The sequence below is a fragment of the Blennius ocellaris genome (assembly GCF_963422515.1).
Source record: "Blennius ocellaris genome assembly, chromosome: 3".
Taxonomy (NCBI): domain Eukaryota; kingdom Metazoa; phylum Chordata; class Actinopteri; order Blenniiformes; family Blenniidae; genus Blennius; species Blennius ocellaris.
The window spans coordinates 5351782-5375490 of NC_137652.1; the positions used below are offsets into that span (position 1 = coordinate 5351782).

At 41.3% G+C, this 23709-nt stretch overlaps 1 protein-coding gene across 2 annotated transcripts; it reads right to left on the reverse strand.

Annotated features, from left to right (window-relative positions):
* Window positions 1–772: 772 nt before the first annotated feature.
* Window positions 773–23709, reverse strand: vav1 (vav guanine nucleotide exchange factor 1). Of its 2 annotated transcripts, none has more exons than XM_080494220.1 (29): window positions 23641–23709; window positions 23317–23405; window positions 23096–23212; window positions 20638–20754; window positions 16821–16879; window positions 16323–16388; window positions 15405–15513; window positions 13910–14002; window positions 13733–13801; window positions 13461–13564; window positions 13251–13350; window positions 11889–11984; window positions 11692–11760; window positions 11413–11499; window positions 10545–10630; window positions 10325–10460; window positions 10031–10140; window positions 7286–7387; window positions 7066–7160; window positions 6958–6980; window positions 6823–6859; window positions 5499–5635; window positions 3485–3550; window positions 3228–3259; window positions 2517–2627; window positions 1734–1821; window positions 1450–1579; window positions 1049–1200; window positions 773–940 (listed from the first exon to the last, which is right to left on the reverse strand). In XM_080494220.1, exons 2-29 carry the CDS (start codon window positions 23401–23403, stop codon window positions 887–889), a joined length of 2532 nt encoding a protein of 843 aa, XP_080350346.1. In that variant the 5' UTR covers window positions 23404–23405; window positions 23641–23709; the 3' UTR covers window positions 773–886. The 2 variants fall into 2 exon arrangements, with proteins under 2 accessions (XP_080350346.1, XP_080350345.1); XM_080494219.1 differs by having other exon boundaries at window positions 13910–14005.

Below are 23709 nucleotides of genomic sequence, written 5' to 3' on the forward strand. Positions count from 1 at the left end.
GTAATTTGAGGGGGGGGGGGGATTCAATTTATCACTTATTTCCAGTTTTCTGATCTCTCTTTTCACATTTTAAAAAGTAATATATTTTTTCCCAACCTCCCTCGTTTCATAAATTGCTAGTTTTCTTGGCTTCACTTCATTACCACTCAGGCATTGTGCCGTTTAATTACATCTATTTGTCTCCTGTTCACTCTGAGTGTTCACGACCTGGTTTGTGGCAGGAAGTTACAGCCAGTGCAAAAAAAAAAAAAAAAATTAACCATATCGACAGTGCAAAATGCAATTACTTAAAATGTTGACACCTTTCAAAGAGATGCTCTCAATGGAGGCTTTTTCTAACATGCTTTTTTTTTCTTTTTTTTACACAACAGCTCTTCTCTCGCCCTCCAATCTGACTTTGTTGAGGCAGTTCAGTATCTGGAACCAGACACAATGATAAAGCTGTCGCGCTCACAAACTTAACGCTAATCATGCTTGGAGACTAAATTTGACCGGCAGGTTCCGTCTTTGAATGTGAAACTGGGGTTTTAATGGTGAGTGACGACGGCAACTTACGCAAATATTTAAAGGGCAGATAATCGAATATTAGGTTCGAGCCAGGTGGGTGTAAAGCTGCGGTTGGTTTCTTTGTTCATATAAAAGCCACACGATCACATCAGCCGAACAAAAGGTTTTATTCACAGTACGGCAGCACTCAATAAATCAGAAGCATCGGCGTCTCACACGCACACACACACACACACACACACACACACACACACACACACACACACACACACACACACACACACACACACACACACACACACACACACACACACACACACACACACACACACACACACACACACACACACAGACTAAGACGCTCCCCTCAGGAGGAGCTTCAGCAGTAGTCAGAGTAATCCTCTTCTACATAGTTGGCTGGAAAGAACCCGACCTGAAGACACAGGAGCAACACAAGTTAAATGGATTCCTCCAAAAAATGTACCCCCCTCCTCCAAACCCCCCCCCCTAAAACAAATCCCGTGTGGCATAGAGTTCTCACCCTGCCGTACACTTCCCCCTTCCACCAGCCACTGTGACCCTTCTTGGTGAGGATCTTGATGGTGTCGCCTTCTCGCAGCGACAGCTCGGAGCGGTCCCGGGCTGAGAAGTCGTACCTGGCCCGCGCCACGCCGAAGCTCTTCATACTGCCACCTGGAAAACACGAGAGCGACGCCGCCCTTCAGTTCACGTTTATTCATAGAGCGCCACAACGTCTCATGGCACTTTGCATTCACGTGAAGAACCGAAACGCCGGAAGATTACGACACGTGGAGTAGGTACCGAGAGGAACGGCAAAGTTCCGCAGCTTAGAAGGAGTTAATCTGTAATTTATTTATTCTGGGTTTTATTTTTTTTTTTACGACCTCCTTGTTTTAACTCGCACTCAGAAATCCGTTGTACCTGGTGTGGTACGCGGCGTGTCGGGTAAGGAGCTGCCCTGCTCTGGTTGTTTGTACGGCGTCTGCAGCGTGGTGTCCACTTCCTTGAAGTATTCCTTTAAAGAGTTCTTCTGGTAATACTGAATCATCTCCTGGTGAGAGAGAGAGAGAGAGAGAGAGAGAGAGAGAGAGGTATGAGAAGACCCGAGTTATGAAGTGAGTCACAAAAACCACGCTGTATAATTTGGTTTCATCATGTGCTCTTTGGGGTTGGGGGGGTTGGGGGGGGGGGGGGGGGGGACTCACAATTAAACCTTTGAACGCGATCTTGTCGTTGATGCGGTACAGGCCTTCAGCAGACGTGATCTTGATGTGTCTGATGTCCATGTTGAACCTGTGACAGTGAGGAGGGATCGAGCAAAAACGTTTGTGCACTCAGGAGGAAAGTCACACAAACGTCTCCCACCGACTCTGCAGTCGACGGGCTGACAGGCACAGAGACGTGTGGGACGTCCACGTTCTCGCAGCCTTAGACCTTGAACGTGGAAGACTGGAGCTCCTCCAGGCCTTAAGACAAACTTGGAATTTCGCTAGTTGACTGATATCATCGGATTTCAAAGATACTGCAGGTCATCTTCCAAACTCTGCAATGTTCTGAGTCAGTGGGGCGTATAATTCCATTTCCACTCTTGGTTTGCTCATTTACAAAAAAACAAAAAAAAAAACCCACATTTGGTTCCATTAATTGAAATCAATATGGTAACAGTTTTTTTTTTTTATCTTTATAATTTAGACACAAGTTATGAAAAGCTGAGGTTATTGTTTTGACTTAAAACAGGACTCAAACGAATATTTCCCGGGGGGAAGGAGTTGAGAAGGAGAAGGAGTTGCAGTTTTATTTCGTTCCCAATCACATCATCTCAAAGTAACTCATTATTAGTAACTCGTACAACAACTTTCTTCAGCCAATATTTGCTGCTCCACATGCATTTGCTGTTTCGGTACTTATATATATACACATTTAAAAAAAAAAAAAAAAACCTATCATGTAAGTAACAGGTGGATAAAACAGGATAAGTTGATTCTCACTTGAGGCTGATGGCGAACTCGCCTCCATCTTTCTGCCGCACGAGGAAAGTTCCATCGGAGCGCGACATCAGGAGGTTTTTGGCGGCTGTCCGGTCCATGTTGCCTGCGAACCTTCAATCACAAAGTGGCGTTTTTAACTTTTGAAGTGACAATGAAGAGACGAAAGCAAACTTCCATAACTACCCTTTGAACAGCTGTCTGCTTTGAGGAGAAGATAAAAACTTCAAATTATACATAAGAGTGGGGGAAAAAAAAGCCAAATCCTGCAATTTTTTCCAGCTCATATTTATTGAAAAACGAACTGGCCAAGGAAATGAAATGTTCAAAGTCCCACTATCTTCTGTGGCTAAGAGATGCAATTACCTGACATTTCCACCAGATGGTGCCAAAGTATATATTCTTTAAGTAATGGCACGTGGGGCGTTTAATGACAAAATTCAGCCATTTTTTTTTTTTTTTTTTTTCCAAACGGTGTTAATATTTTTGCAGCTGACTAACAATTGAGTTTATTCAACTAATGGATAGTTTACCTCTTAAACTACTGCTAGTTTTCAGTATCTTTGAAGGCAAGTCTCTTTTTTACTGGGTCAGCCCTGTGTTTTTATTAAAATTTTTTTGGAGAAGAGGTGTAAAACAGGAAGGAGTTAGCTTGTACTGGTAAACCCTGACTTGAGGACAAAGTGACTCAGCTCACTTCTTCTTCACACTCACCAGTTGAAGCCGGAAAGGTCCGGGGTTGCCCTCTGCGAAGACATGAGATCACACAGATGTAAATGTAAAAACCTTGTGTGGTTGTGACAGGAACGACCCTGCACTTCCTTAATATGACGTATGGGTTGATTTTTTCTTTCTTTCCCAGTGCAGTAACTGTTTGTTGACAAAAACAGGTCTATGCTGAGGTTGTTAGTTTTACTTTAGCTGGAAAATAAACATTAAAGATGCATGTTTTGTGATAGAAACGGACTCACAGAGATGTAGGGCTGAACTTTGTTGGAGAGGAACCAGCCCATTTGACCGACGGTCAGATTCTTTCCCTGAGCGACACATAAAACAGCAAGTCACATGACTTGTGCAGTCGTTGCGGCACAAGCAAATCTTCCCATCAGTTTACTGATGTCAGATCTATCGACAAGCAAACTTTCAAACGAAGGATCCTGGGCAGACGATTACAATCAGGTGATTCACACTTGTGAAACTTGCCAGCAGGGGTTAAGTGAGGACGTTCAGAAAAAAAAAAAACTTGGCACAACTTTGTGACATCAAAAAGATGAATCATGAATCACAAATGTGTGCGAATCCTGAGAAATGTCTCCCTATTACCGGGTAGTCGCAGCTACAACGTCAGAATAAAAGCACAGATACCCCGGACTGTAATTTGGAACAGAAAATCAATTAGTTTGAGATTTATTGTTAGAAATGGGGACAATAGATGGAAAAGGTTTACTGCTGCCGGCTGCTTTCATAACATCCATTAATCTGTTTTTATGTCAGTTGGTCTAACTAACATAAAAGTCCATCCATCCATCCATCCATCCATCCATCCATCCATCCATCCATCCATCCATCCATCCATCCATCACAAAAACAAACAAGGTGAAAGAAATACTCATTTGAACTGAAACCATATATATGTAGTTTCCTCGCAGCCACTGTCATTAAAAGACGATGACATCATGGAAGTCTGACCAAACATTCTGCCCACTATCATTATCGCCATCGATAACTCCACCAAAAGTCCCAAATAAGCATTTTGAAACAAAGCCTTGATTTAGTTGTTGTTGCACCAATACTTTAACTGTTTACAGGCTTGAAAGAGCATTATTAAAATGTTTTACTTGCAGTAATTTTACCTAATGTCTCAACTCATGTAAAATGTAATGCTAACAACTGTGATCAATGCCATTAAATGAAAAAAAAAGATGAACTCTGCAAAAAGCTAGACATCATGATAAAATATAATACATCAGTCTGCTACCTTATCATATTCATTTATTAACATCTAGGTCATTTTTTTTGTTTCATCCACATTTATTACAAGTGGTACAAAAACAATTATTAAAAAAAAAGAGAGAAAGAAGTCAGGTCCCAAGTTAAACATGAAGGTGACCAAACATAATTCAAACTAAACATGATGTGTTCATTTGTGTTCCGGTTTAATTTCCGAAACGCTTTGTCAACGTTTGTCATTTTCATTTCAATGCATCTGTAAACCTCTTCGAGTTGTTTGAATGAAATCAGATAGGAATTGTAGATCTAACAGATTTGAGCAAGCTGGCCACAAAAATAAATACATAAATAAATAAATAAAGGCTGATAAGTTGTGGTTTGCATGTATTCATCAGTTCATGTGTTGGTTTCCGCTGCTTTACTCACTCAGTCTGAAAACATGTGTTTGTGATCAATTGGTACGACGCAGCAAAGGAAACACATGGTAAATTTCACTTACATAGCACTTTATAGCTTTGTGAGCAGCCCCAAAGCGCTTTATATAACTCACCACATTCACCCATTCACACACACGTTCACACACCATTGCCGGCCAAATGGTACTGAAGTGCTGAGCATGTCTTTCAAATGCGAAACGAGAGTTTTTGTCCGGCCGCTGCCTGAAAGACTGAGAAAACCAACGTGTGCTTTGATAAAGTGAGCAGCAGAGTAAGAGAAGACGTTGTCAGTTCTGCTCCCTGACAACGAACCACAAGACCAGAGCGAGAGAGCAGCAGCGCCATCAAACACCAGAGAAGCTGAATGGAACCCAGCCAACACATGTCATTTGACTTTCCGGATGGAAATCACTGTGACGAATCACTGCGGGCCGACAGGAGTGCAGGTTTGGCACGAGAGAGAGAGAGAGAGGAAGTGAGAGAACGATATGCAGGGAGGAAAACGAGACTGAAGAAGACAAAAGCGTGTCAGACCTGCAGGTTAACCACGGGGATTGTTACGTGGAGCCTCCGGAGCGCGTGCTGCACGTTGTCTTACCTCCCACCAGGCCAGGTCCGCGCCGGCTCGGGTCACCTCCACGATGTCTCCCCTGGACAGCTGGAGCGGCTGGCCGAAGGCGACCGGAGGCGGCGGCAGGCCGAAGTAATCCTGACACACCTCCATCTTAGGAAACCCTGCAAAGGCGAAACAACCCAAGAGATTTGATTTTAGGAAGCTGATTGATTCTCTCACGGTCCAGGTAATACGTGGAGAACAATCGCGGCTGAAACGAACACGTTATTTCCATTACATCTAAAAGACAAACTCAAGTACTGAACACTTGGTTACGAGGCAACGTGTTGCAGATTTGAGCACTTACTGTTAAAAAAAAAAATGCAAAAAACCAACGATAACAACAAAAGAAAAGGTTCTGGCTTTATAGATTTGAAATGTCAGCACTAAATCGGGAAATGTCAAGAACATGTATAGATAAATACCATTATTATGTCTCTATTCCGTGATTTCACATGGCCAACGCGCAGAGACACAGTCCCCTAAGAACAAAAGCTTCTTTGGATTGCGGACGTGTTGCACTCTGTCTCGTCGACATAAAAGTTCAAGTACATTTTTTTCAAACTATTTCTATATTAAAATATGGCACATTAAAAAAACAAACCAAAAAAAAAACACTGCGAATTTCATCAACAATCAAAACCAGATATTTCACAGCAGGCATTAGATAAAGAAGCGCGATACAATGCTTTTGAATATTTTAATATCAATTTGAGTTAATAAAAGCATTTGTGTAATTGGTTTATGCTTTGCGATTTGTTCTTACAAAGAACACTAGTCTTTCTCTTTAATTTAAACTAATTGTGACCTTTTTAAACCAAAAAAAAAAAGAAAAAAGAAAAAGAGTATGCTGGCTCTTAATTTTGGTTATTTTTTCTCGATTCCTAGATATTTGGGTTTCCGTCGTCGACTCTGTGGCTGCCGGCCATGAAATGGTCCGGGCTGTCAATTCAAATCAGAAAATATTATTTAAATGCGCATTTTCTTTTAATAAATTACAATTATTTGTCATTTTAATTCTTCCTCGAATTTTGGTCATTTAAAATTTGTAATTTATATTCAAGACCAGATTAAATAATTTACAATAATCATTTTTCTCACTCGTCTCAACACTTAATTTGGCACTCGACCTGCCATCTACCTCGAGGCAGCAGAGCTTCATCTGATTGGCCAAACGCTTTGACGTGCAGAGCATCAGTGCACATGTTCATTAATACATAATCCAGCGCTGTCCTGGCAGTTATTTACAAACAATACAGGACAATAGATTTGCTGCAGGACTTCATAGAATTCAGCAATAATGTCTTACCAATGCCGGTGTGTCCAGAGGATTTCTTTGTATGGTTCTGGAAGGAGGAAAAACCGAATGCATAAATACTTTGCCTTAAAAAAAAAAAACAAGAAGCCCAACATATGGACTCTATTTAAGCAGATACTGCCTTACCTTCTTCAATGTAGAAGAATGATCTGGAATTTCAGGAAGAAACCATGAGAAGCGCGAATCACGGCGATCAGAAAGAAAGCGGTATTCAAACAGTGCGTGGGTACAGACCTGAGCTTCGTCCACAGGCAGAAACTCTCCCTAAACACTCTTTATGAGCCGCCATTTTACAGCGGGAGCACCGATACCCCTGGAAGAAGATCCCCCTGCAAGAGGACGGCAAGGTTTGAGCTCCAAGGAATTAAAACCAAAAAAACAACCCCCAAACAAAACAAAAAAAAAGGCGTGAGGCGATTGAGGAGAGGGAAGAGAGGGAGTGAGATGAATCGACCTTAGCAACATTGAGCAGGCCTTGCAGGACGTGGTTTCCTCGAAGCAGTGCATCTGGAAGTCGTGGTTGTTTGCCGTGGCGTTGTCGGGACAGATGTTGGACCTGCAAACGGCAGAGGCCACTTTAGAGGCGGAACGTGGAGGGAAGCGGACAGTCTACTCAGAGACGACCGGGAGGACAGTGAAGACTGGTGTCATGTAGACTTTACTGGTTTTCCTATCAACAAGCTGCGGCTGATTCAAAACACAGCTGCTCCTCACAGTCACTGAGAACCTGGACCGCAACAACTCAGCTCTTTTTTTTCTTTTTTAACCAGCTTCCTGTCATACAAAGAATTCATTTTAATATGCAAAGCTCTGGCTGTTTTTAAGAGTCAGAACCAAACATGCAGAGGTTGATCTTACTGTCTTTAACATTTCCGCTTATTTGATTTAGAAAAGAAAAATTGCTTTCATGTTTTCATTTTCTCTCGTTTTTAATTCACCTGCTTTTGTTCATACCATCAATATATGTGTAGCCCTTTGAATTGTAGCGTCACTTAAATGTGTCATATTAAAAAAAAAAAAAAAAGCCTTTTCTGGCATAATTTTTGTCCTTCGGGTTTTCGGGTAAAAACAAATTATATAATGATTAATTTAAATGTTAACTAAATATTCTGGGCATAAATACAGTTACAATAAGATGAGTTATACTTATTATGATTATGATTATGATTATTCTGATTATTATTCTGATTCTGATTATAATTATTATTATTATTATCCCAGCAGCTTTTATTACTGAAAAGCATGAGGAAGTCCAACGTTAAACCAAAAAATGATAACCAAGCATTAAACAAAAGTGTAATGTGAGAGTTAAGGGAGAACAATCGAGTTCAAGCTCTGTGAGTTGGGGGTGTAAACCTCTGATTTACATGATGTGCATTGGTGAATACAAATGTCTCCCATGAGGTTACAGTGAGTCTTGACGTTGAGAACGAAAGCTAAAACTCACTGCTCTTTTCAAAGGTCAACTAAAACAAATAAATAAAGTGTAATATAAAAGATATCAACCGTAGAAAACTTTGAATGAAGATTTATAGCCTATAAGTGATAATAAATACTACAGTTTGTGTATTTATTACATATCTAGTGTTGTTACAACTAATTTTATTGTCTCTATTAACCATGTAAATAAATTGATTTATTAATTTACCATCAACCATTGCCTTCTTAAACAAATTGCGGTATGTCTGTATGCTTTCTACAAAGTGGAACAATTTGAAAACAGAACATGAAACAAAAAGTGGTCCTAAATGACAGTCAAACCACTGCATGTGTGTACACATATTCAGTTCTGCTTTTCTTCTGTGTTTCACGGCTGAAGTAGTCAGACTTTAGCCACAGTATGATTTGGTGGTCGGAATTATCTATTTATCTGGCTATTTATCAGACATTATCAAACTGTTGGGGTTTTTTTTTTAATGGGAGCTTTCACTCCCATGACCAAACTCAAGCTCAGAATGTTTACACACCAGGCGGTACGACTTTGGTCAGACTCCAGAGTTCCTGTATTTTCAGATGAGAAGTTATAATTGTCAGGCATTAACTGACATTCGTTGGCAGGTGCCAGTTTGACGCTTTCACTTGGAAAGCAGAAGTTCTGAAACCTGAGACACTTTCAGACGATTACGTTCATTGATTTCCACTAAAACACTATCTTGTGTTTGAGTAAAGATTCCATCATTGAAAACATGTACTTTTTTGCTTTTAGCACAAATCACACCCTGCTGATTGCTCATATCTGTCAGGTTTGAAGTGTTGAGACCAGTTTTTCCGTCTGCTGATGGATACACAGACAACGACAGTGTGTTTGTGTTCTGAGTCTTAACTTAAAGTGGTCATATTATGCCGCTTTCAACACTTTCACTTGGTCTTGTTGGTCCGAAAACATTATATTCAAAGTTTATTGCTCCAAATCAAGCTTTTCCTTGATTTTCTTCCATTTGAATATTGGATCATAGGAGCTGCATTCAGAATCTGCTGTGTCTGTGTGAGCTGGACTGGCTCCGCCCACACACGCCCATCTATGGGAAGAGGAGGAAGTACTTCCTCTCGTGGTGCCATGTGCCAGAGCAGAGCTTCCTGATTGTGGGAGGAGTCAAAGGGGAAGAGCCTACCTTGATTGTGATTGGCTAAACCCCCGATGACACTGTATAGGGTTTGATTTCTGATTGGCTGGTTGGAGCAACACACTTTTTAAAACCTGGAACAAGCCAGGGAGAGAGAGAGGACACACTTTCTTCACTTCTGGGGCGTCGTTCCAGGTATAGAGACGATTATTACTGTTAGAAAACCTTTAGAAAGTCATTTTTGCATAATATGACCCCTTTGAAAATTACTTTAATTAAATAAATATACTGATTCAACTTTGCAACTTCAGCAAAAGTCAATGTACTTTTCCACTTTGTTGACACATGATACCTTTTCTGTGTTGGTTTGAGGCTGTTGTATGCACATACAGGTATATACTTGTCTGCACATTGTGTCACGGTTTTCAATCAGAAATGAATTTGTTTTCTAAATTCAACAACACAGGAAATAACTAAGACATCAGTTTCTGCAGCTTCATTATGGCAAAACAATTACAATCAGACATTTGTGTTCAAACTTTGGGAGGAACAGTAAAAAGTTGTCACAAATATCTGTAAAAAGAAAATACTTCATGAGTCTTGCAGACTCTGTGTGTACGTGACTGATTACTCACTGAGCCATCTCAAACTGCTCCAGCCATTTCTTCTTCAGCTCTCTAGTTTTGAAGAATAAGTCGTAGCCACACCTCCCAGAGCAATCCAGCAAGAGGAACCAAAAGGACCACTATTTACACACACACACACACACACACACACACACACACACACACACACACACACACACACACACACACACACACACACACACACACACACACACACACACACACACACACACACAGAGTGAGCATGTTGCGTCATGTACGCATTTCCTGCAACAAGTGGTGCCAACATGTGAAGCATGAGACCTTTTTATTGTCCTTCCCTCCCGTGGTTTCATCTCTTATCTGGTAATTCTGTAGTTTAATGATGTCCTTCAGCTCAAAAGTCTCGCCACTCTTCTTTTTACATATGAACACAGCTTTATCAAAGAGGAACGCGTACCTGGCCAACACACACAGACACCAAAGTCAAACCACGGCGGCGTCACACACCGAGCACAGACAGCGGCGCGGACGACACACACACCTGTCCTGCTTGGACTTCTTCTCCGAGCTGCAGATCTTCAGCTCCCCGTCGATCTTTGGCCGACCGTAGAGAGCGAGAGACTGACTCTGGGGGGCAGGAGAGAGAGAGGGAGAGAGAGAGAGAGAGAGAGAGAGAGAGAGAGCGGGAGAGAGAGAGTCGAAATCAATCAGGGGGCTTTTCCACCGGAAAGAACCGGGTTCTAGTTTGGAGCCGCTCCACTAAGCCCGATTAATATTTTGTAACCCACAGAACGTCTCTATAATGAAGCCACAATTTTGGTTCATCAGCAACTAAAAAACAAACTACAGACTACTATAAATGAAAGCCTGGATTTTTTTCGGCCACAGAATGAGTCTTTTAATGGCGCCATGTGAAAGAGGACTTTAATCAGCGTGTGTTTACGTAGGTTTCCATTATAAACGGCTGTAGGGCTGCGTTCTATCATTCTACACCTCCATTCCTCCTGATGTTGAAACATTGGATTCAGACACGTCCAGAAATAAAGTGAAAGGAGCAGAAAATCACCATGTAATGCCCAAATGTTGAAAAATAAGCCCCAAGCTCATTCACACGTTTTATTTTTTTTCTCTCTCTCTGGACACTAGGGGCGCCGGACTGAAAACAGACGGACGTGGGGAAAAAAACACCAATAGAGCGACGAGGAGACTCAATGTTTTCTGTCTCTTTGGTCGTTGTCCTGGACGAAACCGATGAAGTGACGCAATGACGTGGCTCTCACTTGACTCCTTTGACAATGAAAAAAACAACGGGTTCTTTGGCGGTGCTCATTTAGGAACTGGTCCTGAACTGGAACCCGGTTCTTTTTGATGGAAACTGATTCAAAAACTGATTTGAGCCGTGACCTCACCAGGTTTTCTATGGAGAGCTGGAAGGTGGTGATCTGTTTGATGATCTCATTGTCTCGCTTCACCTCGTTCACACACTGTGCCAGGTCCTGACAAACACACACACACACACACACACACACACACACACACACACACACACACACACACACACACACACACACACACACACACACACACACACACACACACACACACACACACACACACACACACACACACACACAAAGGGTTAATTACACTAGATTTCAGTATGTCAACACACACGTGGGTAAACTCACCCTCATGGCATCCAGAGCTGTTCGGAGGTTCTCCTTGTCCGTTGGGTCAGTGGTGTGTTTCATCAGCTCCTGCAGACACCAACACACTGGATTAGAAAAAAACTCCCCAAACTGAACTTTTAAATTGTGATTCAGTAACTGATTTTTGTGTGAGTAAACACACACGCGCACACACACACACACACACACACACCTACCTGAATCAGCAGGGGGTATTTGAGAACTCTCTGCATAGGGACCATGAGCAAATCTCTGAGGGAAAAGCGTCCGCTGTTTGCTCTCTTTGAACACTCCTGAGAGAGACAGAGGCAAGTAAACATCTGCAGTAAACCACATCTGTATTCGAGCTTGTTTCAACAAGGTCTTTTTCTGGCAGTCGTGGAAGGAAGTCATCATATATCGACTGTCAGAACGTCTGCCACTGTCAATATAATGTTTGTCAATGTGGATACACCAACTTAATCGTTAGTGATGAAGTTTATGCCAAGGTATTCTTTTTTTTTTTTTATGTGGTTGGTGGTTGGTCACAAGTGCGGTGGGAAGCCTTTGATATCACACACTGAACAGAGCCTAGTTGTTAATGACCTAGATGCATATTTTCTGAGGCTATTCTAGCTCTGGAACTGTGAACAGCCACCTTGTAGTGTGCTGTGTTTAATACCCCTGGCAGCAAAATGAGCTTTTGGACCGCAGGGAAGATATTTATTAAAGTGATGTTGTTTTTCTGGTCCACGGAGTGGTTACATCACCCATCATCTCTTTGATCTAAACCTTCAACCCGACCTGATTATTCTCACTTGGAGACACACCGGAAAGTTTATTTTCTTATTTCAACTTGACCAACTTCCTATGCAGTCTAAATGAGGAGTCTGGTGTGGAATGTATTGCTGTTTCTGCGAAAAATTCAATTTTTTTTTGTTTTGTTTTAAAGCATCAGTAAGCCATTGATGGGAACTTTGTTTGTTTGATTTTAAAGCCTTAAGAGGAAGTGAAGTTTCTTTCATAAAACGTACAGGTAGCATCTTGACTTCTTGGTTCTGTAAAACATCGGTTCTCTAAAAGTTGTGCCAAATATTCTTTCATCCTCGCGGGATCATGCCAGCTGTGGAAACCTGAGAAGTTTCAAATGGCTATATTTACTGTGTATTAGCATATGTCTGCCTCCAGTCTGACCAAGAAGCACGTCCCAATACATCACAATGTGTTTAGACTTCTTTCATTTCTGCATGAATAAAACAAAGCACTCATGCAGGGAGACAAAGTCAAATGTCCTAATACAGCACTGAAGATACGTGTTGGTTATAATGTCGTAAAAATATCAGATATTTTCCTAAAGACAAGCTTGAATGGAGATAAGTTGAGTTTATTTACCATCTGGGAACAGTGACATTGCTATGACCTAATTTTGTACAGATCTGCAGGATCTGAGCTGCAGACATCAACATCAGCAACAACAACACCACAAACAAGCTCCTCAGGGACTTTAGAGACAACTGAAGTGTGATTATCTGTGTGATGTCCAAGGATTTTTTTTTTTTTTTTTAATGAGCTTTTCTCACCTCGAGCTTCATCTTGATGTCTTCCTTCAAATTTGAAAGATAGTCCAGGTGTTTTGTGGCAGTTTCAACTTGACTACAGTAGTGGCCGTACACTAAGAGTCTGGAAAGAGACAAAACACACTTTACATATAGACACAATGTGAGCAGTGGCTTATGTGTGCGTGTGCGTGTGCGTGTGTGTGTGTGTGTGTGTGTGTGCGTGCTCGGCACCTCTCTTTATAGCTCAAAAACACTTGGTGAAGATTGATTGCTCCGTGATTCAAGATGGAGCTTCGAAGTTCCTCCTGCAGGTTCCTATGTGTGTTTGCTAAGTCCTGCAAACACACACACACACACACACACACACACACACACACACACACACACACACACACACACACACACACACACACACACACACACACACACACACGTGCAGAAAACAAAGAGTTGTACGTGAAGCCGTCTCAGGGAGAAGGAACGCAGACGATCACCTCACGTACCTGTATGTTGATGAAGATGCTTTCAATGTCTTGAGGCTTGAGAAACTTTGCAAGCGGCTTCATAAAGTGCTGCACAAGAGAGAGAGAGAGAGAGGGGGGGGACGATCATGGTTGTATGTGATGTTATATACTGTATATGTGTGTGTGTGAGAACATGTGGCTCCTACATCACCACACCTGTAATATAGATTCCAGTGTACTGGAGTACTTTTCCTCTGTCTGCCTGATCTCCTGCAGGCAGCACTCCCGTTTGTCGACGCCAGATTTCTGCTGCTGCACGAACACAAAGACAAAACCCCCACCCCCCAAAAAAAACCAAGTCAAAGCCTGAGCCTGCTGTGTTTTTATAAATTTACTGTGAATGTAAGCTCGTTAATAAAGACACAATTTGTTGTGGTAACACTTGTATCTTGCAGTTGAACACTGACCTCAGGGCATTTTCGTTTAATAAAAATGTATTCCGTTGTCTAATCATGAAAATATTTTCATTTTACTAAAGATTTGCCCTCAGGTAAGTGTGGTTGTTTTCCTTTTGCTCATCGTCACTCAGTCCAAAGAGAAAAGATGGATGAATGAATAGCTTTTTGCCTCAATGGGGTCAAATGCAACCAGTTTAAAAATAAATTAAAGGTCCAGCGACGCATAAATATATTAAAAGAAAAATGTCTGTTCCAAAGAAATTGGCATTTTGCATTAGCACTACATAGTTTGTGTCTCCAGTGGGAATATTTACGCCAGCTCTATTGGAGTATCTTTTAAATAGATTTTTTTTTGTTGATTATGTATCTGGATGATTTTTACACAGGATGCCTTCCCTGGATGTCGCTGCAATCTGATGTCTGCAGTTATCTGTCATCACTGCAGATCTTCCCGCTGTGCAGTATGGATCAGGGGTTTTCAATTTGAGGAGTCGTGACACTCACAAAGTGGTAAATATAATCCGTGAGATCATCAGATTGTTTAAAGGGTGGATAAGAGGGAAAGAAAAATATTCTCTGGAACATCTTTGCTTTATTTTCTTTTTTCCCTTCTTTGAAGTTACAACATGAAATAATTTTAAAGGTAATACAAAAAAGAATATCACACTTCACGTGAAGTGATTGTATATAGTACATGTAGAGTGTATGACCATGATAAAAGAACTGGAATAAATGTCGTTCTATTTCAAGGGGATTTAAATCTTTTTTTTTTTTTTTTTTTTTACATTGCTGAGAGCAGTTACCAAAGCGAGCTCATAAAAAAGCTCTTATACACAACATGCGGACATCTCAGGCCAGTGTTTTCTAGAGAATGGTGTGGTGTTCCTGTTCCACTTGAGATACAATGACTTCACCCCATCCAAGGTTTTTTGGAACACAGTCCTCAACTCTACCACAGCTGGTTTTTTTTGTGTTTTTTTTTAACTTCATGCACAAGCGGCTTAGTTTCCTCTCCAAAAACAAGAAACAGCCTTTCTGCTTGATAAATCTTTGTCCATAACAAGAGAGAAGCAAAGAGGAACAACAAACATCCACCACTGGGAAAAGACGATGGTATTCGGATTGGGTTATTTTACATTTCAATCAAAACAAGTTTATGATAAATGAGGAGATTGATTTCAACACCAAATGAATTTGATAAGGTGTAGAAAGAGGACAAGCTTGTTATTGTTTTTTTTTTTTTAAACACTCACGGTTTCAGGGGTCTCCTCTGTCCTCATCAAGTCTTCATAGATCTCGTCTCCTTCGTTCTCTTCGTCCTCCACAAAGTCGTACAAGTCGTCATCCTCATCCACTGTGTCACTGACACACACACACACACACACACACAATAATCCGTTACCACTAAGCCTGAAGATTAATTACATCTCCAAAAACACAATTCATTACTTTTCAATCGGAAGCACTTAACCACCATCCAACAGCCTAATGTCACTGAATTGTACCTTATCTAAGTTTTTATACGACTAATGCGTGTGCTGTACGAGCTGTAATCAAAAGAACAACTTCCACATCATAATTCAGCACCTGCTTGAAAACACAATTGTAAATTGTTTCAGCTCGTAACTTGATAGACAGTGCGTTCATTTAGAGAATAACTATTGAAGCTGGAGCTCAGATGGTCGCCATGGCAGCTGCAGCCTGATGAGTGTGTCTGAATGATCTCCTGCTGAATGTGCCTTAAAATAACTTTTGTTCACATAAATTGTAGGATTTACTATATTTCTGTGGGACGGTGTGTGTGTGTGTGTGTGTGTGTGGAAATTTCTGTTGGTGTTCAATCAAACGTGTCCAGATGTGCTGGGAATATATTTGAAACGGTGGGCGGTTTTAGATTCCTGTAATCTGTAGGTGGCAGCAAGTTTTGTGGCCTGATTTCTGCTCATGTGTGAATTCACCTCAAAGGTCAAAATGTCAGTCTGATGCGCGTTTTATTTTAAGACACTTCATTCTTTGTTTCTGCGCCACCTCACCGCTACTAAATCATGCTAAAATCTGTCTTACTGACAGTCACAATTGAGCGGCAATAGAAAAAGTTTTTTTGTGCAGCTGTTCTCTTCCTCTTCTGGAACATCACACCAGTTACACCAGTTACACCAGTCAAGGCTTACTCTATCTGGTCCGACAGGCCGCTGTAGATCTCATCATCAGGAGCGCATGCTTCCAAAGGAAAAGGCCTTCAGGAGGGGAAGTAGATTACATTATAACATTACAACAAAATGAACTCTTTGATGAAGTAATAATAAAACCGACACCAGTGTTGAAGCTTTATTACTGCAGCGGAACAATACTAACATGCAACAGTCTTTTGTATTGATATGTCAACAATTCCTAAGTGTCATCGGATGTCAATAAATGAACAATATTCACATGACTGAGGAAAATGTAGTCCAGGTAACAACCATTTGATTAAAAGGTGGATGGTCGTGATTAAACATGAATTCAGTTTTTCATCATATGTCTGTGCTTTTCTTTAGCAAAAGATAGCGTGAAAAATGTAAATCATGCAGCTGCAGTCTGAGTGCAAAAACGATCAAATCTTGGCATCTGTTGATAATTACTGCACTGTAAATAAAACGTCTCAATGATAAAGGCAGGCTTTGACTTACTGAAATCCTTTTTGCACAGCAATGGATGTTTGAGAGAGGATGGACAAAGTGTCAATAACCTGTAAAAACATGGCACATGGTTAATACAATACACACAGAGAGAGAAAAAAGAGGTGGGGATGAGTGAAAAAGATAATTAAAGTGGGTTTGAAGAGGCATGGTGCATAGGTAAAGCAAGTTTAAATAAAAAAAAAAAAAAAGCCATGACCTGAAGTCAACATTGCATACTTGCAAAGACCAAAAAAACCCAATAAAATGTCTTTTAAAGCTTAATGTAAGTGGAGGCCATTAAAGAGAATATAGACTTGTTGTGATATCAGATGTTTAATCAGTGCGGGTTTACATTCTCCAGAGACGTGGAAGTGGATTTAGAATAGTCTAACCTTGATGGAATGAGGCAATGAATAATTACTTATCGCTCTGGCTGAGTTTCAAGTTCGATGCTTTTAAGTTATGCTCACGCAAAACAACACAACCTTGATCTCAGACGCTGGACTTCCATTATATCTTATATAATATTATCTTCACAATATTGTTGGGATCCATCAGAAAAGCAGAGCTTTTCTTCTGTGAGTTCAAAGCTTTTCTGTATGCAGAGTGGTTCAGTTTTGCCCATTACTTGTTTCAATTTACCCCGATTTCTTCTTAAAAATCAAAACTGAGGCTCATGTTGGGGAAAAGGCATTCCTCAGACCCCCAGATGTTTTGAATTCCCTATTGCCACCAATCTCAAATCTTTGCCGCCACTTTCCCAAAACTGAGCGTTGGTTGGTTGTGAAGATAGAATGAAGGTAAGCACATTTGAAAAAGAAAAAAAAGATATCAAATTTAATTGCTCTTTAATATATTTAAAGAAGTACGAGTTCATTTTAAGGCAGAAAATATCACATACATTCATGTAAATTTAATTTAAAGGCTTAACAATAGCTTTTTTCCCCATCATACTTTCACCCCCACGTCTTGTGGTTCATTATTTTACTGGTCAAAACCAAACAAACAAATGTGTGCCCTTTCAATAAATAAAGCTGCCCTTCCCGGTGCTCGGGTCATGTGCAGATAAAAATGAGGAGCGGACACCAAACTACAAAAGGTTGAGATTCGTTCCTCGACTGGCTTCAGTGTCTCTCCTTTCTGTCCTCGGCTGAGATTAAACCTGAATGTCCCAGAAAACTGTTAAACATCTCTCCGTATGCCTCCCACAGCATCTGGCTGCTGCAGGATAATAATGGTGGCTATTTCGGGCGTGTTCGTCGCCCTTCAAGACGGACATGTTTGAATTTGAACGTGGAAACGGCGTCTGTGTCGCGTTACTGCGAGAGCCTAAGACTGTGAACGTCACCGGCTGACGAAGGACGAAGAACTCTGCTTTCTTTCATCTGTTTGCACTGATCTGAACGCAGTTTTAAGCATATTTCTGTATCTAAGTCTGAACACGGAATAACATGACAGGAGAAGCGTGATAATATGATGAGAGGAAACCAGTGAGAGATTTCATGAGAGATGCAATCAGAAACAAACTCCAAACAAAACCGATTCTCCTTTTTGATTACAAAGTGCATCAGCAAGCTTAAATGTTTCTGTAGTCGGACTGTTCTTAAAGTTTCAGCAGCAGCTCGATCTCGGGGTCAGGGCTTTGTGAGCATCATTACTATTATTTTTTTTTGCAATTATGAAGAAAACTTTTTTAGAGGAGGATTTATTTAAGTTTAAATGCGATTATTCAAAAAACGGCTTTGAAAAGACCCGCAATCAATCAATGATGAATTTCAATGACAAAGAAAAATGTCATCTATTTAGTTTATTGAGTTCTGAAGGTGTTCAGCAAAATTTCGCCTCTCTCAAAAAGCATTCGACTCTCCTGCGTTTTCTCCTCACAGCTAAACCACTGAGGTGCAACCCTTCTCTTTCAGCGACTAAAAAAAGAAAAGAGAAAAAAAAAAAAAAGGTTCAAGGGTCTCTCCTTGTACTCCCGGAGACAGAAATCAGATATTCTGAGTAAGAAGTGTGTCTCCGCTGGACTTCTCAGACGGATTTCTACTTTCATTACCGACAGAAAAAGGAGGAGAGACGAAACGAGAAGTGAAAGTCTGTGGGAGAAGTTCTGAGAGGGGGAAAAAAAATAAGAAAAAAGAAAAAGATTTGAATGGAGTAATTTACATCCTACTGCAGTCTTAGAACCCGGCGCCTCCTTCAATGGGACTTTCAAAGAAAAACACTTATTAGCTTACTGGGGCAGAGTTAAGACGAGGAGATCAAACCCTCTTTCAAACTTGACGGAGCGATTTTTGATCTTCTCGTCTGCATCGCCGCCAGAAATGGACCCGAATGCCGACGTCCACAAGCTGTTCGCAGCTCCACCAAAGAGACATTCCTCCCCGAAAACAGCCCAACCTCTGTCACAGGTACTAAAAGAAAAACGCTATATAGTCGAAAAGAATTTTCGAATTTTGCTTCCTGTCCAAACCCCCCCAAAACCTTTTGTAACACTTAGTTACAAAAAGCTAAACACAACTATCAAGCTGAGATAAAAAAGACGTTCGACCAGTCCATCACAAGACAAACACACAAAGAGACAGACAACCACACACACACACACACACTCTCAGTCACACCCAGGGGCAAATCAAGGAGTTAAGGTGAAAGTAGAAATGTGAACATAAATGTAAATTATTTTATGTCAAGCAAAGTAAAGTAGTGCAGTATATTTAAAAGTCAATATGTTGTTCATCGCTCTCGTGCGTCACTGGTTGGAGTCTGGACCTCTCTGTGTGAATGCTGCGTCTTCTTCCTGTTTGTTCGGGGCCTTTCTCTAATTTCCTCTTACAGTACAAATACGTGTGTTTGAGGTTGATTAGTCACTAAAATCACATGAATGCTAACATCATGGGAGCAGTGAATCACACGTAATAATAATAATAATAATAATAATAATAAAAAGCAAAATACAGTGAGAATCCTGCAAATTCAATTTCAGCAAATACTTTTGCATTGTGCCACTATAAAACAGGCCGCAACCGTTTTGTACCATTCGCCTGTCGGGTCATTTGAATGAAGTGATTTTATATGCATAAGATCACTAATGTTTTAATTTAGCCGTACGATCTGAACGGCTCTGCCTTTCACGTGAACTTGACTGAACCCAAAGCTGCTTCCCTTTTCAGGTGAATGACTTGAAGCAGTAAAACTAAAAGTAGAAGCACGGAGACTATTTGTGAAAGAATACCTAAACAAATACTACGTGGGAAAACGCTGCAAAAAAGATCCCACAGCTCCAGCTCAAAGTTGCACGCACTGAATTACTGCGTTGCACAGAAAGTGAAAGTGCTGCGCGACAATGAGCCACTTCACATTTGGAGAATCAGCAGCCAGCTTCCTGTTAAGTCTTTGCGGGCGTTTGCAAGCTGCAAATAGGAGCTGGGGCTTGCGTTTCTGCTTATAGACATAATGGTTGAGCCATGAAAGCATGCAGTAATTATTATTATTTTTGCATTGAATCTGCAGCAACACCGAGTTCAAATCCTGCAGTGGCAATCATCAAAACCAGCGAAATGATGGTGCTCAAGGTCTGAGCTCACCCCCATGGAGCCATTTCACCATTACCGAGACTAAATCCACAGGTAGAATAACTGTATTGAGTTTTTCCAAGATGCTGTGAAATCCACCTGCTGAGTGCCTTTAAAAAAAAAACACACAAAAAAAAACACAAAAACCCTGACAGTGAGTTTTGGCTGCAGAACTCCTGCTGATTTAAAGCCAAAGCGCGCTCACGTTTGACACATTCTGGTTTCATGTTTTCTGACGGACGTGCAGACGGTACCTTTCCAAAGTCTCGGACATCAAACAGGTCGAAGGCTTCGAACAGCTCGTTCTTTCTCAGTTGAAACTTCTCGTGACACACTCCCAGGAACGTCCGGATATTTTTGAGGCACAGGAACTAAAAACCAAAAACACAGAATTCAGTCCATCGCTGCAGTTTGCTCGTCTTTAAATTCAGTTCGTTTATTCCGCGATAGCCGCATCTACTTGTGTGTAGGAGGAGGGAAACCTTAGCGATCTTAGTCGTAGTATTTACAGTTTTTATTCCAGTGTGTTTTCATTTTGCACAGTCAATCTACAGTCTATGCAAAACACACTTTGAGGTAAAGAGATATAAACAATAATCAGTAGATTCATCAGTCAGTACGAGATCTAAAATATTCACAGACTCATTAAAAAAGAAAATGTTTAAAATGCATTGACATTGATGGAGATTTAATGGGCAAATTAAACAAACGCAAAAAGCTACACAACATGAAGATTCAAGCACATGAGTGGTTTAACGACAGCCTGAGCAAAAAAAGGAAGATGAGATCAATCTTTACTGTTACATCTGACAAACGCCCTTCGGCTATAACACAGGTGTGAAATACAGATGGACTGATGATCAGTTGTGTCCTATCAACTGAATTTATCTTTCTTTAACAAACAAAGTAGAAATATGATAATGCTTCTCTTATTTCTCTTATTTCTCATTACCTGTGTTTGAGTGTGAGCGATTTCAAGTTTCCACACAAGCCAAGTATGACTTCCACATTGAATTAGGATCAAATAAACACATTTGTCACATTTCAATAAACGCAGATTTCAGAGCAAAGTTTCCTTGTCGGTGGATAAACGTGAAATATTTGTTTGCACAGTGAAACACAAACCTGTGCTGGGAGAGTTTAAATTGTGGCTAAAATATACCGTATATAGAGTTAAAAAAAATAAATAAATCCAGCGTGAATGCTGGACAGTGAGCAGGAGCAGCAGAGAGCTGAAATGAAGACAAAGAGGGGCTGATAGAGAAGGACATCAGGCTAAAAGACCGAAGGGACCACTGACAGCAGTGCGCCCGCCCAACGGCGCTTGTTGTGCCTCGCAAAACACCCTGACGGAGCAGCCCTCTCCGTCCCCCTCGGACTTTTTTTCAGTCTGTCTGCTCAGCAGTGGGAAAAGAGGAAGTCTAATTTGAGAAAAGGGGAAACATTTAATTCTGACCGATACTGCTTGCACACGCCACATCGCTCCGCCGGGAGCTCGACTCATCTACCGAGTCACACTCTTCAGCAGTAACTCACAATGGAGTCACCCTCATTGCGAGAGCGTGGGGAAGATCCTCGGCTCAAATGAAACCGTCGTGTGTGTGTGTGTGTGTGTGTGTGTGTGTGTGTGTGTGTGTGTGTGTGTGTGTGTGTGTGTGTGAACACCAAAGAGTGGACTCGCATCTTGCATTAATCAGCGGATATTTCTTAACCAGCGTTCGCACCGATAGGGTTTCCCAAAGTTTCGAACGCATGTGGAAGTGCAATAAGTACACCCCCCCCCCCCCCCCCCCCCCCCCCCACACACACACACACACACACGTGAGTGTGTTTAAGACATCGCTGTGAGCCCTATCACATATGAAAGCAGGCCTTCCCTGGAGGGAGGAGTTTAGTCCAACCATGTGACGGCTGGGCTCTCTGTTCATCCCATTCACTCATTTCTCAGAAAACTTGTGAGTGGATTTTGATGAGTTTGTAAAAAATATGGTCAAAATTAGCTCGAAAAACTTGAATAAAGGCTTTCTGTGTTGAAATGAGCTGATCGAAATTGTTTTTAAATACACAAATGAAAGTCAATCCACCCCATCTGCACCTGATTAAAACATCTGAGATACCTTATGTAAAATCTGTACAAACACATAAAGCCGGAGTTTTGCTGTTTGAGTCGAAGGGGCGCACGTCAAGCCTCTTTCCTTTGGGAGTAGCTGTCAAGAAAAACTTAAAAAAAAGTTTTTCCTGGTCGCCAAAAACCCAAACTGTCAAAATATTCCGAAAAAATATCAAAATAAAGGAAAGAAGACATCACCGATTAACATCAGTTAGAGTTCTATTGTGTCAAATATGTTTGCATATGCAGGTAAACTCAACCAGTTTGTCCTGTTTGGATGATTCGGTCAGATGACTATGCATCAGTCATTGAGGTATGTTGCTAAAAATGTCACGTTAGTTTTGAATTTACCTCAATAAATTTGACTGAACTTCAATTAAAACCTCCCAGACAGCCAATGCAGGTGATAAGAGTGGGTGTAATTCATGACTGTTACGTCCGTATGTATTCCAACATCATTGCATCGTGGTCACTCTGGTTTCTCCCGGATGTGAACTGATTTAAATTAGAGCATTTTCCTATCGGGCAGCCACAAAGGCCTCAGCCATGCACGGCTGGTTGTTATGGAAACAACCGGCCAACAATGAGCGTGAACGTCTTACCTGGGACATCTGCGGCCGCAGGTTGATCTCCCTCAGGTTGACAGCCTGAGGCAGCAGGTTGTTGAGCAACTGGCAGAGCAGCACGCCGTCTCTCAGGGCCTGCGCCAGGTCACACACCTGCACCAGCCACACACACACACACACACACACACACAATTAAATACCAAACTATCGACACAGCATGAGCGCAGGTGTGTGTGTGTTTGACACAGGTGACTCACCTGTGCTCCCTCCCATGTGACCCGGTGGTTCTCTGGGAGAACTCGGCAATCAATTAACCAGATCGCACACTGTCGCCACAACTCCATCTCTGATAGATAGATAGATAGATAGATAGATAGATAGATAGATAGATAGATAGATAGATAGTTAGAGAGATTCGTCACTTTCTCTATTGACAGGTTCGTGGCAGAGTTCAATCACACCCACTGGCCCTACAGTGAGCAGACACATTGTCCCACGCTACAATATACAGTATATATAATATATGTATCAGAAAAGTTCCTGTTTATAACTGTAAGTGAAATACTGCAGTCTTATATTACCTTAAGTCGATCGTCCTGGCAGTTGTGTGTCTCCGTTCTCGACGTTCGCCTCCCCGTCTCTTTTTCAGA

Excerpts from the sequence above, each read along its gene's own strand:
- vav1 (XM_080494219.1), bottom strand. The coding sequence starts at position 23,403 with ATGGAGTTGTGGCGACAGTGTGCGATCTGGTTAATTGATTGCCGAGTT. Across the intron at positions 23,213-23,316 it reads TCACATGGGAGGGAGCACAG|GTGTGTGACCTGGCGCAGGC; the intron begins GTGAGTCACCTG and ends TGGCTGGTGCAG. Across the intron at positions 13,351-13,460 it reads TTTTTGAGCTATAAAGAGAG|ACTCTTAGTGTACGGCCACT; the intron begins GTGCCGAGCACG and ends GTCTCTTTCCAG.